The sequence below is a fragment of the Meriones unguiculatus genome, chromosome X, assembly GCF_030254825.1.
Source record: "Meriones unguiculatus strain TT.TT164.6M chromosome X, Bangor_MerUng_6.1, whole genome shotgun sequence".
Taxonomy (NCBI): Eukaryota; Metazoa; Chordata; class Mammalia; order Rodentia; family Muridae; genus Meriones; species Meriones unguiculatus.
Genome location: NC_083369.1, coordinates 136028203 through 136045980, shown reverse-complemented (window position 1 = coordinate 136045980; position 17778 = coordinate 136028203). Strand labels below are relative to the sequence as shown.

Genomic DNA, 17778 nt, shown 5'->3' with positions numbered 1-17778 from the left:
CACAATTACTCAGTCTCATCATCACACTGAAGGAGAGGGAATTGCACAGGTCATGAGCACCAGGGATTGAAGATCACTAAGGGGTCAGTTTTAAGGCTGCCTACTACAAAAGGGTTTCAACACACTTCTAGTACTTCTAGTCTGTGGTTCTGTGACAACCTCAAAGCAACTCTCTGCCACTCCCTTCCAAGAAAAACAGTAGAGTGGCTACACATAGCATTAAGTGTTAAAATCTAACTTAGACAATGATGCGAGTGGGGTTGGAGAGAGCTCATCAGTTAAGAGCAAATACTACTCTTGCAGAGGACCTGAGTTGGGTTCCCAGCACCCACATCAGACAGCTCACAACTGCCTTTAATTCCAGTTCCAGGGAATCTAACACCTCCAATATCTGCAGGCACCTGCTTGTCCTATCTCTTTCTCTTTTTCTCTCTTCTCTCTTTCTCTCCCTCCCCTCTCTCTCTGTCTTTCTCTGTCTCTGTCTGTCTCTCCCTCCATGTCTTTGTCTTTCTCACACAGAGAAAGAGAGAGAGACTTAAAATCAAATGGATATTTTTAAAATTGGGAAAGCTAGTCCTTTCATTTCAGCACTCAGGAGGCAGAGGTAGGCAGATCTCTCTGCCTGATGTGAGGCCAGCAGTCTGTTCTACATGGCAAGTTCAGACCAGCCATGAGATCTCATCTCAGAATTTTAAAAAATAGTGAGAGAAAAATGAAACAAAGATATACAAGAAAAATATGTGTGTGGTGCATGTATGTGCACACATGTGCATACAGGTGTATGTGTTCCTGTTTGTTTGTACATGTGGGGGCCAGAGATCAATGTTGAGCATCGTTAGTCACTCCTCAACTTCATTTTTGAAACTGAGTCTTTATTGGAACTGGAGCTAAATAATTTGGCCAGTCTGGCTGGCCAGTGAGCCCCAGATTCCATCTGTCTCTGTCTCCCCAGCTCTCCCAGAGCATCAGCATGTCTGGCTCTTTACGTTGGTTCTGGGGATCTGAACTAAGATCTGCATGTTTGTGTAGCCAGCACTTTCCCCACGGAGCCATCTCCCCAGCCCTGTATTTCTCTTTTCATTGCCAGAAATATATTTCTCTTTTTCTGGTTTCCCTCAAATTAGCTATGGTCAGGGAGTTGTTCCTTCTGTTAAAATGAAATGGCTTATCTCATCATCTTCTGTAAACTACTGGATGGTTCCAAATGTGGAAAGTCTGATTGAGAAAAAAAAATTAATCCCATTGAAATGTCCCCATGAGTGTTTGCCAGGTTTAAATCTCAGTGCACTTACATAAATAGAAAATAGAAATTCATTTCTCCTTGGTTTTAAGACCTATTCCTACCTAGCTTCAAATAGAAGAAAGGCTAGCCAAATGTTGCCTGTAATTTGCTTGATAAGCAGCATTCATACCTTATGTCTTCACATTATTCCACTGACATTCTTATCATCCACCTTTTGCAGATGACCCCAGGGTGGCTATGTGCAAGACATCATAATGTTCTCCCCTGATATCAAAGAAAATATTTCATGAAGTGATGGTATCAATGGAAAAGTATAAAGATTGCAGTTTTAAATGTTTTGTAAACAAATCTTTGGCTAAAGGATGGAGAAAAATATCCATCTAGAGGTTACAAAGATTGTTCAATGGTTAAGACCACTTATCACTCTTGCATAGGACCTGGGTTCATTCCCACATGATGGCTCACAATGATCTGTAACTCCTGTTGCAGGGGACCCAGTGTCCTCTTCTAACCTCCAAAGGCACCAGACACACATGTGGTTCACATACATGGTTCACATACATGCATATAGGCAGACTATCCATGCACATAAAATAAACACATAAACACCTTTCTCAAAGAAATGTTTAGCCTCCAAGATGTACAGGACCAAAAATAGAGCAGAGATTAAGGGAATGTCCAACCAATGACTGTCTCAACCTGAGACTCACACCATGGAAAGACAGCCAGCCCCTGACATAATTAACAATACTCTGCTATGCTTACAGACGGGAACCTAGCATAGCTGTCCTCTGAGTTGCTCCATCCAGCAGCTGATGGAAACAGGTGCAGAGACCCACAACCAATCATTATGTGGAGTTCAGGGAGCCTTGTGGAAGAGTTGAAGGATAGAAGGACCCAGAGGGGAAAGGAGCTCCACAAGAAGACCAACAGAGACAACTAACCAGGGCCCGGGAGGCGGGGCAGTGGGTCTGTGAAGACTGAAGCACCAATCAAGGACCTAGGGTCCCTACATAGATGTAGCTGATGCTCAGCTCACTCCTCAACTTCCTAGTAAGGGGAACAGGGGCTGACTCTGACATGGACCCTGTTGCCTGCTTTTCTATTACTTTCTCCTGGTGGGGTTACCTTACCAGGTCACAGGGGAAAAGGATTTGCTCTGTCCTGATGGGAGTTGACATGCTGGGGTGATTGAGCAGGCGTGGGCTCGCCTTCTCTTAGGAGTAGGGGATGGGAGATAGGGGAAACAGGGAAGGAGGTTGGGATTGAGAGGAGAGGAGGTCAGGGGCTACGGTCAAGATGTAAAATAAATAAACAAAAATTAAAATTAAAAAAGAAATGTTTAAATACCCACCTTGTAAAATAAATAAGTACAAAAGAATGGAGGGGGAGGCATGAAAATGCTTATGCTGCATTTCAGCGCCATTTTGTCTGCTGACCCCAATGAACTTTATTCTTACAGTTATAGATGAGGAATGGCAGAGAACCCAATGCAGCCCTAGAGAAACATGTGTGGAAGTGGCCAGTGAGCTGGGGAAGACAACCAACACATTCTTCAAGCCCCCCTGTGTAAATGTCTTCCGGTGTGGAGGCTGCTGCAATGAAGAGGGTGTGATATGTATGAACACAAGCACCTCCTACATCTCCAAACAGGTAGAAGATGCTGCAGCTGACCTTGTTGTCAAGCGCTAAATACTTTATGTGTCAAACCTCATTAATTCCCCAAATTCACAGGATATCTTGTCCTACTTTACAAACAAAGAAATGGAGGAGCAAGGAGGTAACAAAATCCAAAGTGACACAGCCTCAACGGTTACCATCTACCTAACGCTGTAATTTCAAGAAGTAGTGCATATGGGCATTACTAGTATACGGGGTTAAAAGGAAGGAAGGAAGCTGTGTTGTCTCATGCAGTTGTATATTTAGTTTAATTGGAATGACTGATAAAAGTTTAATGAAGGGTGTAAATGAGGTTGGAGGAAAAGAGATGGAAGAATGCAACAAGGAACAGCTAAGAGGGGGAGCTGCTCTCACCCTAAACTAAAGAGGGTGAAGGAGGGAGCAGACACAGGAACAGAGGGAACATGGTAGAGGGTTTCTCACTTGGCAGGAAATGTAAGCAGGATCTGGGAGAAGCAAAAGAGCCAGTTGTGTAGGCCAGTGATTGCAGGTACAGAGCCTGATAGAAAAGAGAGGAAAGAAGATGGGATCTCTGGAGCAGAGTGGGGAACCAATGGAGAATATACAGCACAAGACTTTTGAAAGAACCCTGCAGTCCCCATGAGAAAAATAAAATGAATAAATAAAATCACCCACTTTTTCTTCTAACTGGTTTAGTGTGTCTGGTTTTATATTGAGGTCTTTGATCCACTTGGATTTTAGTTTTGTGCAGGGTGATAAACATGGGTCTATTTGCATTTTTCAACATGTAGACATACAGCTAGACCAGTACAATTTGTTGAAGATGCTATCTTTTTTTCCATTGAATGGTTTGGGCATCTTTGTCAAAAATCAAGTGACCATAACTGTGTTGGTTTATTTCTGGCTTTTCTATTGGATTCCATTGATCCACCAGTCAGTTTCTATGCCAGTACCATACAGGTTTTAGTATTATTACTGTATAGTACAGCTTGAGATCAGGGATGGAGATAGCCAGAAGCTGGAAACAACCCAGATGCCCCTCAACTGAGGAATGGATCCAGAAATTGTGATACATCTACACAATGGAATATTACTGGAAAAAAAAAAAAAGGAAATCATGAAATTTGTAGGCAAATGATGGGAACTAGAAAAGACCATCCTAAGCGAGGTATTCCAGAAGCAAAAAGACACACAGGGTATATACTCACTCATAAGTGGATATTAGATATATAATATAGGATAAACATACTAAAATCTGTACACCTAAAGAAACTAATCAAGAAGGAGGATTCTGGCTAAGTTGCTCAATCCCCATCCAGAAAGGCAAAGAAGATGGACATCAGAAGAGGGAGAAAACAGGGAACAGGACAGGAGCCTACCACAGAGGGCTTCTGAAAGGCTCTACCATGCAGGCTATCAGAGAGAGCAGATGCTGAGACTTATAGCCAAACTTTGGGAGGGGTGCAGGGAATCTTATGAAAGAAGGGGGAAATATTAAGACCTGGAGAGGAGAGGAGCTCCACAAAGAGAGCAACAGAACCAAAAAAAAACCTGGGCACAGGGGTCTTTTCTGAGACTGATATTCCAACCAAGGACCACTCATGGAGAGAACCTAGGACCCCTGCACAGATGTAGCCCATGACAGTTCAGTGTCCAAGTGGGTTCCATAGTAATGAGAACAGGGACTGTCTCTGACATGAAATGATTGGCCTGCTCTTTGATCACCTCCCTCTGAAGGGGGAGCAGCCTTACCAGGCCACAGAGGAAAACAATGCAGCCACTCCTGATGAGACCTGATAGACTAGGGTCAGAAGGAAGGAGAGGAGGACCTCCCCTATCCGTGGACTTGGGGAGGGACATGGGTGGAGAAGGGGGAAGGAGGGTGGGATTGGTAGGGTAGGAGGAAGGGAGCTACAGGGGATACAAGGTGAATAAACTGTAATTAATAAAAATAAAATAAAATGAAATAAAATAAAATAAAATCAGCCTTTGCTTTGTAGCTAAGCATTCCTTTCTGTGGCTACCATCTTCTTGTAAAACATAGTGAATGCTGCACGTGTGAACTGAAGGAACCCACTGAGGAAAGTATTATTAAAACAAGCTACATTCCTTTTAGCCCTCTATTGCAAATTCTTCACATGTTAATACTATTCATTTATCACATTTGCTTGTCTCCTTATGATCATGTAGTAAAAGACAATTACATAAGCGCCAAATACATTTGTGCCAAGGAATGTTCTAAACGCCTGTTTTGTCAATAGTTTAAAGTTTTCTTAATTTTATTCCCTCTACCATCTATACTGTCTTTGAAACTGAAGCGCTTTTTTTTCCTATACTCTTTTGGAGAATTTTGGAACTCAAGAAATATGATCCTTAGTATTTGATAATTAGAAACAATGACATAAGTATTGCTATAATCAACTGTTAGCAAAATAAAGTTTTTATAACATAAGAGTTCAATTCCTGATCCTGATATTCCCTGGAGCATAGCTAAAGACTTATGCAAGAACATGAAATTTATCCTGAAAAACATCCTTACTTGTTCTCAGGGAAGTTTCATGACATGTTGAAAGGTCTGAATAAACATAACTTTAATGAAGTTTTTCCACTTAGTAGATAGTTGATTACTTTGTTTTGACTGTTGCACTCAGCAAATGATTCATATGAAGGAATTTATTCAAGTCTAATTTCACAGCAGTTTTTGTTGTTGGTGGTCCAAATAGGCATATGTGTGCAGTTTGGCAGTTTCTACCTTAAAGGTACAGACTATGTGATAAAATACCTCTTAGAAACAAATAAATAGAACTTCATGGAATGGTGATTGAGTGGACAATGGTTAAAATCAAGCTCAAATTTATCTACACTTCATGAAAACAATCTTAAAACTTGTATGCTCTTTGAGCATCTCTTTCTCCCATCTGTCACGGAAGGATTATTAATAAATATAACACTATTAAAATTAGTTTTTATTTTTTTTATATCAGTCTGTATGTGTGTTCCACATGAGTGCAGGGCCTGTGAAGGTCAGAAGAAGGCACCAGATCCCCTGGACCTGAACATTCCTGTAGTGGAACACACTTAATAGAGGTTGGAGAGATGGCTCAGTGATTAAAAGCACTCACTGCACTTCCGAATGTCTTGAGTTAATTCTGAGCACCCACATGGCAGCTCACAAATGTCTGATCCCATCTTCTGGTGTGCAAACGCAATCCACTTAATATGGGTGCTGGGAACCAAAACTTAGGCCCTCTGCAAGAGCAGCAAGTATTCTTAGCCACTGGGCCAACTCTCCAGCTGCCCCAAATACAATGTTTTTACAAGTGATAAATAAATAATAATCAAGTATTTACAAAAGAGGGGCATAAAGGAACATAGAAATAAACATACTAGCTATAAGTATCTGTTTGGATATGATCTTAACTTAGCTACAAATGCTTTTATAGAAAATGCCCCAAAATTGCTCTTTAAATTATTCTCTCCTGTGTATCTGAGGTTCAAAACATTCCATGGTGCCGAGTGAGTCCAGGTCTGCTTCCTGTGTCCCCCATTCCTTGGAGCAACACAGCTTACAGGCAATATCCGTCTCATGTCTATATCATAAGCATAAGATAATAACATTCAAAAAGCATGCATAGTCTCAATTTGTACTATGTCATATCAGCTACCATCTTATTGGCCAAAGCAAGTATCATGGCCAAGCTCAAAGTCAGGATGTAAGAAATTGTCATCAGTAGAAATGCAAGGGATGAGTAAATAATTTAAATAATATTTGAATCCCTGCAAATCTCCAAGAACCTCCATAGATTTAATTTTGTTCATAATTACAATTTATACTCACGTTTTAAAACAGGACCAGGGACCAGGGATACATTTTAAAGAACTCTAATGAGGGTGAAAAGAACAGATTTGGAAAACACTTAAGAGACTTTACCTAGCTGGATAAGCCCCCTGTCTCCTGACTCCCAGCATTCCAAACCACTTACAATGACTAAATCAATTCGGTATGCATAACTTTGCTAAAGTCATTTCCATAAAGGACAAGGGCAAAAATGTAGACTGTGGAAACTGAAAAATATATATATATACAATAAAATTTACATCATGGTTCTCTTTCTTTGCTGTAGGTCTTTGAGATATCAGTGCCTCTGACATCAGTGCCTGAGTTGGTGCCCATTAAAATTGCCAACCACACGGGTTGTAAGTGCTTGCCCACGATCCCCCACTATCCCTACTCAATTATCAGAAGATCCGTTCAGAACCCAGAAGAAGATCAGTAAGTATTTCTTGGACTTGATAATGTTTGTTCTTGCTGTTGTCAGAACTGTGTGTATATTCCTTTAGTTATTATAGAGGCATCCCCAGAAAGACATGTATTGCGTGTTTTCTATCTTATGGAACATTAAAAAAAAAAAGTCATGAAAGTAGAGGAGGAAATTTTAGGGGAAAAGAAGATGAAAAGGAGAAGGCAGAGAGAAGAGAGGGTAAAAGCGCAGGTGAACTGTATTTTAGGTGTGAACAAACATTACCCCCTTCTTTTCATTAAAAATTTTCATTTCTGGCTTCAAAACCACACCTACTCAGAGTAAACTTTTTTTCTGGTTTATTTGAGACAGGTCTCTGGCTGTCCTAGAACTTGCTCTGTTTACCAGGCTGGACTCAAACTCACAAAGATCCACCTGCTTCTGCCTCCCGAGTACCGGGATTAAAGGAGTGTGCCACTACCACCCGGCTCCAAACATATGCTACATCAATATTGCAGTAGGGCCTCAAACCTTGGTGGTTATGAACACAACATGTTTACTTACAGACACCTTTGGTTTTTTTTTTTTTTCTATGTGATTTTCATATGTTTGGTTTTGCTTTTGATATTTTTAGATAGGATCTCACTTTGTAAGCTCTGGGTAGCCTGAAACTCCCTATGTAGACCAGGCTGCCTTTGAACCCTCAGAGATCCAAACGTCAGTCTCTTGAGTGCTGGGATTAAAGATGTGCAGCTACATTGGCCCAACATCTTTGTCCTTTATATATTTTTAAGTATAATTTTTTATTTATTCATTTTATATTCCAGTTGTAGTCCCTTCCCTCTTCTCTTCCTGGTCCCACCCTCCTTCTATGTTTCTCCTATCCCCCCTTCCCTACTCCTCAGAGAAGCAGAACCCCTCCTATCCAACCCACCCCAGCATAATGAGTCACATCAGGACTGACTGCATTCTCTTCCCCTGTGGCCTGGTGAGGTAGCCCACATGGGGTAAGTGATAGAAAAACAGGCAACAGAGTCCATGTCAGAGTCAGTCCCCATCCCCCTTACTAAGGGATCTATATAAGGACCAAGTTGCCCATCGGCTACATCTGTGTAGGAGGCCTAGGTCCAGTCCCCCAGCTATTTAAAACAAGGAAGGAAAGAAATTTGCAGATAAATGGATGAAATTAGGAAAGATCCTCCTGAGTGAAGTAACCCAGACCCAGAAAGACACACATTGTATATACTCACTTATAAGCAGGTTTTAGCCATATAGTACAGGACAATCATACAACTCACAGACCCAAAGAGTAACAAGTAACAAGGAAGACCCAAAAGAGGAAGGATGCTTAACTCCCACTCAGAAGTAGAAATAGACAGAGGAAGTGGTTGAAGAGAGGGAACAGGGTATGAGAAGGAACATGGAGAGAAATGAGGGATGGTATCAGACCTGGGAAGATCAGGAGTGGGAAGGCAGGTTTCTCTTCTTTCTGAAAGAGAGCAGGTGGGGACTTCTCTGCCACCAGCTGGAGACCTACAACAGGGTAGGCTCCTGGGAGGCTATGAAGGTAACTCTAACTGAGACTCCTAGTAACAGAGGTCATGGAGACTGAAGCGGCCACCTTCCAACTAAACACCTTTGTTCTTAACACAAGTTGTTGAATGCATTGTAAAACTGCTCCAGCCTCAAAGCTACCTTGTGTTACCTCACTCCAGAGCAAGCAGTGAGTCTCATCAATTCAAGTTTAGTTTCTAAATGTTCCCTAATAGAATATTTATAGATATAGAATTACTGATGCCTTTCCTAAATATAAATTAAGCTCTACGTTTTACTTTGTTTATGTTTATGTCTGTGTATGCACATATGTGGGTTGGTGCACACACCACTGACATCCAGAAGAAGGTGCTGGAGTATTTAGAGGTGGACTGATAAACGGTTGTGCGCTGACCCACGTGGGTGACGGGAACCAAACTCAGGTCCCATGGAAGAACAGTAGCCCATGCTGTGTGACCCAGTGATCTCAAAACAATTATTCTCCTCCATCACTTTTAGAAACAAAATTTGAAAAGTACTAGCATGCTCCACAGAGAATGTTTAGATTATTAGGTATTAAATAGTAAGAATGACTTAATGTTCCCAAAGTTTAATTACCCTGAAAAACTTTTCAATCTGCTTCATTCCTTTCTTTTCCTAGATGTTCTCATTCCAAGAAACCCTGTCCTATTGACATGCTGTGGGATAACACCCAATGTAAATGTGTTTTACGAGACGAGAATCCACTCCCCGGAACAGAAGGTAATGATGGCAGTAGTGAAATGATAGCCTCAGTGATAAACAGGGCACAGCACTTGACATGACTGAGCACTTACTGTGACCAGCTGCATTAGTTCCCTTTCTGTTGTTGGGATAAATTATCATGATCAAAAGCAATTTCAAGAAGAAAAAGTATATTTTGACTTATGGATCCAGGGTAATAGAGTCCATGTTGGTGGGGAAGCTATAAGAGCAGGCAGGTATGGCGTCTGTAGCAGAAAACTGGCTGATCACTTGTCTGCGCAAAGAGAGCAAAGAGAAAACAGGAAGTGGGCTGAGGCTATAAATTACCAAAGCCTACCTCTAGTGATAGATATACTTCCTCCAGAAAGGTATGGCTTCCTAAGGGTTCCATAACCTCCCCAAACAAAAGCCACCAACTGGGATCAAGTGTTCAAATACTTTCACCAAAAGAGGGGACATTTCTCATTCAAGGCACAGCACCAGAGAGCGTTGTAATTTTCGTGACAACCCTATGATCACACCTCTTCACAAGCACACAGTGTCCACTCTGAGATAACTAGTAATTTCCTCACCATCACACAAGTAACAGTGGCAGAAGTGTTTGGATTCTAGAGCCTTCTCTGTTGTGACCACATGCATCAATGAATTGCTCTGTTGTTCATTCTTAAAGAAAAGTACAAAGTGGGCAAGCCACCCGAAAGCAAGTGTTAAACGGTAATGAAAACTATTTCAGGGTGACACACACAGGTCATTTGGAACTTGGTTTCTTTCAAATGCACCATTTGAAAGCAAGGCAATAATCTGGAAAAACATACTGGAAAGGAGGAGAACACAGGGAAACATTTTTTTGAGAACTAGAGCAAACCATGCTACCAAGCTAAAACACACAGGGAATTGCTAGCCTGTCATTCCATCTCACAGTCAGTAAAGCTGTGAATCCTAGGATAAACATATGGCTGAACATGCATAAGGTTTTATTTACTCTCCATAACACATGACATGGTTCCACAGAAAATTATCACAAGGGATCATGCAATGTGAATATTGCTTGTTTTAAACTGTGATCTCCTAGCAAATATTCAAACCCATGGAATCTGTCATTCAAATGAAATAGCAAGCTATTATTGCTCTTGTCCTGTTGTTCTGGTTCTCAGTACCTTTCCAAAGTTTCTCTAAGAGCTCCAACTATGATGTGAGATAATATATTTTTAAATTTATATAGTCAAAGGCTTACACATATAGTTTTTACAGAGATACACTATAGCAAAGGGTGACAATTGAGGCAGCATGCCACAATGCAATTGCTAAAACATTATCAGCCAACCCTTCATGGAGTTGAAGCCAAGGAGCTCCCTTGGGGGACACTTCAAATAAGCAGGTTAGACTCTACAGACTTAAAGACGGTTATAACCTGGGGTGAGGCATCTTCCTTCCGAGGGAGGTTAATTCCACGGGAGGACTCATTTAGGCTTGTGTACTGAGGATGGAAGGTCTTGTAAGGAAGGAGAGATGTGCTCTGAGCAGGAGACTGTAAGTGCTCAGGGTTGAAGTGAGAGAGCAAAGCATAAACACGGTGATGGAAAATATTAGCAGGGTGGTGAGGTGTATTGGTTATTTTTTTAGGAACTGTAACAAAATATTTGACAAAAGCGATGAGGAAGGAAGGAAAGGAGGAAGAAAGGAAGGAAAGAAGAAAGGAAGGAAGGAAAGAAGGAAGGAAGGAAGGAAGGAAGGAAGGAAGGAAGGAAAGAAAGAAGAAAACAAAGGAGGAAAGGGAAGGGAAGGTGGGGAAGACAGGATGGGGCTTTTTTTATTTTTGCTTTAACAGGGAACACAGTCCTTCATGATGGGGATGACTTGGCAGAAAGAGCATGAGAGGTCTGATCACACTGTGTCCCCAGCCAGGAAGCAGAGATTGATGCTCCTGCGCATCAGCCTGTCCTGTTCTTCCCATTCCTTGTATTCAGTCTTAGTGCCCAGCTCACCTTTACAGTGAATTGTCCCCAGTTAAACCTCTCTGGCAGTGTCATAGGCACACCCACGGGTGTATCTACTGGGTGGTTCTAGAAACTAGTAAAGTCAACAATATTAACCATATCATGTGAACACATACCTACTGAGGAGGAAAGTTTGATATGAGGAGATGAAGCAGGGGAAACTAGTAGTATTGGAGTGGCAGTACTTAGTAAGTTCTGAAAAAGCCTGGGTGTGATCTTTTGGACAAATGGAAACCACCCAAGTGGTTCAAGAAAGAGAAGAGTAACAACCCACTGGAATTGTAAAAAGCTCAAGCCAGTAACTGTGTAGAAGAGAACTAATTGACCTGAGCAGAGGACTGGGAGCAGGGAACCTTTGTAGGAGGCTGTGACAATAGTGGAAGTGAGAAAGGAGGGTGGGCTGCATCTCAGTTACTTCTAGTTTTCATCACTCATACCATCCTTGTGTGCCCAAGTTCCCATCTGCTTCTCCAGTGGTACTATTCTCCTGATGGCACATTACTTTCTGTGCACTAAACACCCTTTCTGCATACAAAGTTGTTGAGCTAATTGCCTTGTGTACAGTCATTTATTCTCCAGAAGAATTCAGTTGATGCAAGTCCAGTTCATTTTTGTATCGATGCAAGAATGAATAAAACATAATAAAAGTGAACAGAACAAGGCTGAGGACAGAATGCACTGATAACCCAGAATCAACCTCCCTAGGGATGTCAGGGTGTCAGCCTCAACTACTTGCTCTTTGACTTCTCCTGCATCCAATCTCACTTTGCTTTAATTTGCTTGTAAGGACATATGTTCTGCTTCTGCCACATAATCTGCTGAACCTCTCAGGATTGTGTTTGCCTAAACTTTGCAAGAACGGTGCCAGGATGGTTTTCTTATGAGTCTCTGCTACCACCTAGTGCTCAATATGAACCTTTTAAGAGTCAGTTGTTTTCCAGTAATCTAGCCTTGTCTTGCTCTAAATTGGCATTTGCTTCGGTGACTAACAGCATATGCAGCTCATCTTTTTCTGCTTTATGAGATTCAGAATGGAGTCCTTATGAACATCCAATCCACATAGTTTCTAAATATTTGTCAATTAAAGAGCAGTAAAAAACATGAGACTGGATCATGAGAGATTGCCATTTTGGGGTGAGGTGGGGGAGAAAAAAGGGAGGAAAGGAGGGATAAGAAAGGGTATGGGAGGATTTTAGGGTCCATATCATGGGAATTTTTTTTTTTTTTATGTTCACATATCCTGGTGTAAAATTTAGCCTTTTTGTGTGTGAAGAGAAGACTTTAAAGTATGGCTGGGCTTGGTAACTCCCATCTTTAATCACAGCACTCAGGAGGCAGAGACAGGTGGATCTCTATGAGTTCAAGGCCAGTCTGGCCTACCTAGAAAGTTTCAAGACAGCCAGGATTTCATAGTAAAATCCTGTCTCAATTAAGCTTCAGTGGTGATGGAATCAGGTTTGTATTTGATAGCCACATGAGGGGGGACTGCAGGCATACACACTGTGGCTGTGAGATGAGTGGCAGCCACCAACATAAGAAATACAAGGTACTGAGCAAATTGTGAAACAGGCAGTGTGATGGAGATGAAAGGGTGTGAAAAAGGGACCAAGTGGAAACAGTGATCACAGTCTAGTGGACAATGGTGCTAGTTTCCAAATGAGGCAAACTGGGAAAGAAGTAGGTTTTGGAAAGAGATATTTATTCCTTTTCTTCCCAAACCTTCATGAGTTCTGAGATGCAAAGTACAAGTTCTTCCACAATTGTTTCTTTTTCCATTTGTTGTTTGCTTTTGCTTTTTGAGAAGGCTCTTATGTGTTCCAGCCTAGCCTTAAATTCAATACTAAGCAGAGGATGACCCTGAACTTTTGATCATTGCACTTCTACCTCTGGAATGGGGGCTAGGATTACAGTTGTATGTCACCCAGTTTAGGAATCAATCACTGAAGATTGAGCCCAGAACTTCTCATGAACTCTACGCAAGCATTCTACCAGTGGAGCCACACTCCCAGCCCATCTCTTACTCATTTTACAATGTATTTCAATTCACTGATTGAGACTGGACCACAGTTTATTGTCACCTATATATGTTTCATACAAGTGGTGTTATCTGAGATGAGGAAATGCATCATTGGTTGTCTGGAAGTTCTGGGGAAAATATTTCTACAACATCATTACATCTGGTTCCTGCTCTTCTAAAACACTAGGAGGGAGGCTATATCATTCATGCCCTATAGACAGCCTGTCTTGTTACTACTGGCTGGTTGCAGAAATAGATGTATGTATGTATGTATGTATGTATATGTGTATGTGTGTATATATATGTATGTATATGTATGTGTCTGTAGTTAAAGATCTATTTATTTTTTAATTTATGTGTATGAGTGTCTTGTCTGCATTGTTTTTACATAGTGTGCATGTGGTGCCCATGAAGTTCAGAAGAGGGCAAGAGACCCTTTGGGATTGCAGTTATAGGCAGTTTTAACTGGCCACGTGGGTGTTGAGAACCAAACATCTGGGTCTTTGTTAGAGCAGGGAGTTCTCTTAACCCTTGCGCCATCTCTCCAGCACAAAAGTTTATATTATTAACAGGTCCATCACCAACATAAACATCTGTCTGAAATGTTCAGCTTATGGTATTTTTTTTTATTTAAATCCTAAGATACATGAGTTCTATGTTTACGCTATGAAATCACAGAAGGATCTCTTTCACGCTATGAAAAAAAAATTAAGGTAAAAAAAAAAAAAACTATAGGTGAGGAGACCAGAAGGATCCAAATTTTATTGGGAAGATGTGGAACTTGAAATTAATTTGGATTATCACATTCTCCAGGCTCCAGTTGCCAAACCAACACTTCCCTCTTTCTGTTTAGACCACTCTTACCTCCAGGAACCAGCTCTCTGTGGACCACACATGAAGTTTGATGAAGATCGTTGTGAGTGTGTCTGTAAAACACCATGTCCCAGAGATCTCATTCAGCACCCAGAAAACTGCAGTTGCTTTGAATGCAAAGAAAGTCTGGAAAGCTGCTGCCAAAAGCACAAGATTTTTCACCCAGACACCTGCAGGTCAATGGTCTTTTCACTTTCCCCTTAACGTGGTTTACTGGTGACACTTAAAGAACATACTAATCTAAGTCGGTGGGGCTCTTTTCCTCAGTGCCCAAGTATACCTTTCCAAAAAAAAAAAAGAGAAAGAAAGAAAGAAAGAAAGAAAGAAAGAAAGAAAGAAAGAAAGAAAGAAAGAAAGAAAGAAAGAAAGAAAGAAAAGAAACAGTTTGGCATCTAAGAAATAAAAGGCAGTGTATAGAGTGAGGATTAAATTGTTTTGTTGTTTCAAAACAGGGTCTCATGAATTACAGACCTGAACCAACATGTCTGCTATTACACTTTCTTAAGTGAAAAGGAAATCAGTAACATTTAAACAACTGGGTTAAGGGGGGGGTTCCAATTATCTAGCTAATTCTCCCTCTGTATCTGTCTTTCTCTCTCTCCCTCTCTCTTCTCTCTCTGTCTCTCTTTCTCTGTGTGTGTGTATGTTTTCTTGAAGAAGAAGATATCACTAGATTTGTGTAGGTAAGAAACTTAAGGATGATTATAACCTGGGAGGCCATTGGTTGAGCTTTGATCAATTTTAAAACCTACCCAAACTAACCACTGAGGCTTTTTTTAAATTAAATTTGTTCTTTGTCAATTTCACACACATATAAAATACATTCTGATTACCCCTATAATCTCTTAACTCCAGCCTACTCCTGTGAACCAATTTCCTCCTTCCAAGACCCTTTCCCACATTCATGTCTTTTTGTTTTGTTTTGTGACCCACTAAAAACAGCTGAGGCTTTTTGTGTGACCATAGGTTTGGAACTATCTGTCAAAGCTTGTTTGGTTTCACCCACCAATAGGTCCACAACTGAAGACAGTGACTCCCTTGTTCTCCAGAGTCCATCAGTGGCCCAGAGCTCACCAGGGAGGGGTAGGGCACCCTGAGCCCCTCCCAAATGCATAAGTAACTGCTGAGAACTTTGCCCTTGTGTAGGCCTAGGTCAGATCACCACAGCTGTGTGAGTTCCTGATAGGAAAGTCTGTGTCATGCCTAGAAAATGGTATTTCCTAGCCCTTCTTTCTACTTTCTGATTCTTACATTTTCTCCAGCCCCTCTTCTGCCATGTGCCCTGAGCTTTGCAGGAGGTGGTATCAACATCTTGGTTAGGACTGAGCCCTCAGCCAGTTGAGTGCCCACTTAGAATATTACACTGACACTTTAAATACATAACTGGAATTTTTCCTTTGAAAACACAATCAGATGAAATCAGAACTGAATGATTTATTGGAAGTTGATCCTTGCTTTTAAAGTCTCCTCTTCACTTTCTTTTGTGACAGCTGTGAGGACAGATGTCCTTTACTCACCAGAACATGTGCAAGTAGAAAGCCAACCTGTGGAAAGCACTGCCTCTTTCCAAAGGAGACAAGGGCCCAGGGATTCCACAGCCAAAAGAACCCTTGATTCAACTTCCTCCCAAATTCCCCATCCCAGTCACTTTAAACAGCATGATGCTTTGTCAAGTTGCTGTCACTGTTGCCCACCACCCCTCAGGTGTTAGAAAATTGATTTTACCTAGTGCCTCGGTAAATCCACATTTCCATGCAACAGCAGCTGGGTAATTTCCTAGTTCACTGACAAATGACTTCTACCTTCAGATGCCTCTGCACACCAGTATTCAGAGAGGAAGAGGTCTGGGGAGCCCATTGTTTTGATGCATGAGAAAGGATTGGCTGCTACAGAATAAGCAGGTGCCTATGATTGATTACTCAGACTGACAAAGTCCAAGTGCAATGCTTATGAATTATTCTGGTTCTTTCTTATGCAGAATTTCATATGTGTGGGCAGCACTAATGTAATTCCTGTTCAGCTTGTACTTTTCAAGTTTACTGAACCACTGCCTGATATTTCACATTTAAATGTATTTAAAGGAAATAAACATCATTACTCAAGCCATAGAAGTTGGTGTTATTTACTATGCTATTCATCTACATTTCATGCTAATGGGAAATATTTTCAAGACAAAAGGGTATCCAGAAATGGGAGTTTTAGGGAACAAATAAATAGACGAAAACTATACCTCATTTTTGGGAAGCCAACTCAGAGCTCCCAACAGGTTTATCATTCTAAACAAGGGTAACACAGGAATTCTGGGAATCACTCTGTGGTATATGAATCAATTGAACTTGACTGTTATCTTTTTCATGGAAAGCAGCTTAACAATGCTAACATCTCCCCACCACCTGGGATTAAAAAAAGTGTGTGTGTGTGTGTGTGTATGTTGCTCAAATGTATGAATGTACACCATGTGCATGTTGTGCCCTTGGAGGCCAAAAGAAGGCACCAGATACCTTGAGATTAGAGTTACATATGTTTGTGAGACACCACTTAGGTGCCGGAAATGAACCAAGGTCTTCCGGAAAAATAATCAGTGTTCTTAACTGCTGTTCCTTTCTCCAGCTTCTGTTCTTTGTTTCATGGCTGCCCAGGAAAAGAGCATGAGGCTTTTTCTTTTTTCTTCTCTGTCCCTAAGGTATCCCTACATATCATGTGTTGGTTGCATAGACCTTACTGAAAATTTGGCTCATCAGAGAGAATTAAATAGCACTGGCAATATTATCAAACAACTGAACAAATGTATCTCTCTTAATACCTTGCATAGACAAGACAGGCACACACACACACACACACACACACACACACACACACTTATTCTATTACAGCAGTTAGCACACAATTGTGTAAATAGCTGTATTCAAATCTGTCCTTCTAGGGTCCTTTCAGGGTTGGAGAATTTCCTGATCAAAAGTATCTGACCCAAATTTCTAAGGTCAGACCCTGGAGCAGGACAGTCACAAAGAGAAAGATAATGATAAAGAAATGTAACCCCAGAGTGGAATTGTTGGATCCTGGCCTAAATCCCTGCCCTTCCTCTTCAAATTTACCAAGCAGTTCCCAGGTTCTCCCTTTATTTGCTTATGTTGTCTGAAGCCTGTAGATTGGAGCCTTCCAATACTACTTAGCTTCCTTTCTAGTCTCCCTTTTTTTTTAATCCTTAACCTAGCCATGGGCCTGTTGCTGGAGCAGTTCCATGAAACATCTGCTGATTCCAAAACAATGAATTCTGCAAAAAAGAGAAAGAGTGTATTCACAAAGTAGCAAAGAAATGTGGGAGTGTGAGACTGAAATCACAAACTTGCCTTCCAGAGGAGAGAGCTCATGGATATTTATGGGATAAAGAAGTAGGCTGAAAGGTGATCAAAGAGGATGCATTCAATGCTCTATGCTCTATGAATATGCAATTAAACTTCATAGCTCTCCATGGAACACTTGTTCACA

General features: G+C 41.1%; 1 protein-coding gene across 3 annotated transcripts in view; it reads left to right on the top strand.

Moving 5' to 3' along the window:
* Window positions 1–16391, top strand: part of Vegfd (vascular endothelial growth factor D) — a 76581-nt gene extending 60190 nt beyond the window's left edge. For 2 of the 3 annotated variants that reach the window (XM_060374782.1, XM_021626241.2), the window contains 5 exons: window positions 2706–2896; window positions 7009–7157; window positions 9320–9420; window positions 14270–14465; window positions 15780–16391. In XM_060374782.1, the coding sequence (XP_060230765.1) occupies window positions 2706–2896; window positions 7009–7157; window positions 9320–9420; window positions 14270–14465; window positions 15780–15903 (761 nt within the window). In that variant the 3' untranslated portion in view covers window positions 15904–16391. The remainder of the gene's footprint in view (window positions 1–2705; window positions 2897–7008; window positions 7158–9319; window positions 9421–14269; window positions 14466–15779) is intronic. The other variant, XM_060374783.1, reaches the window with a different exon arrangement.
* Window positions 16392–17778: the final 1387 nt, after the last annotated feature.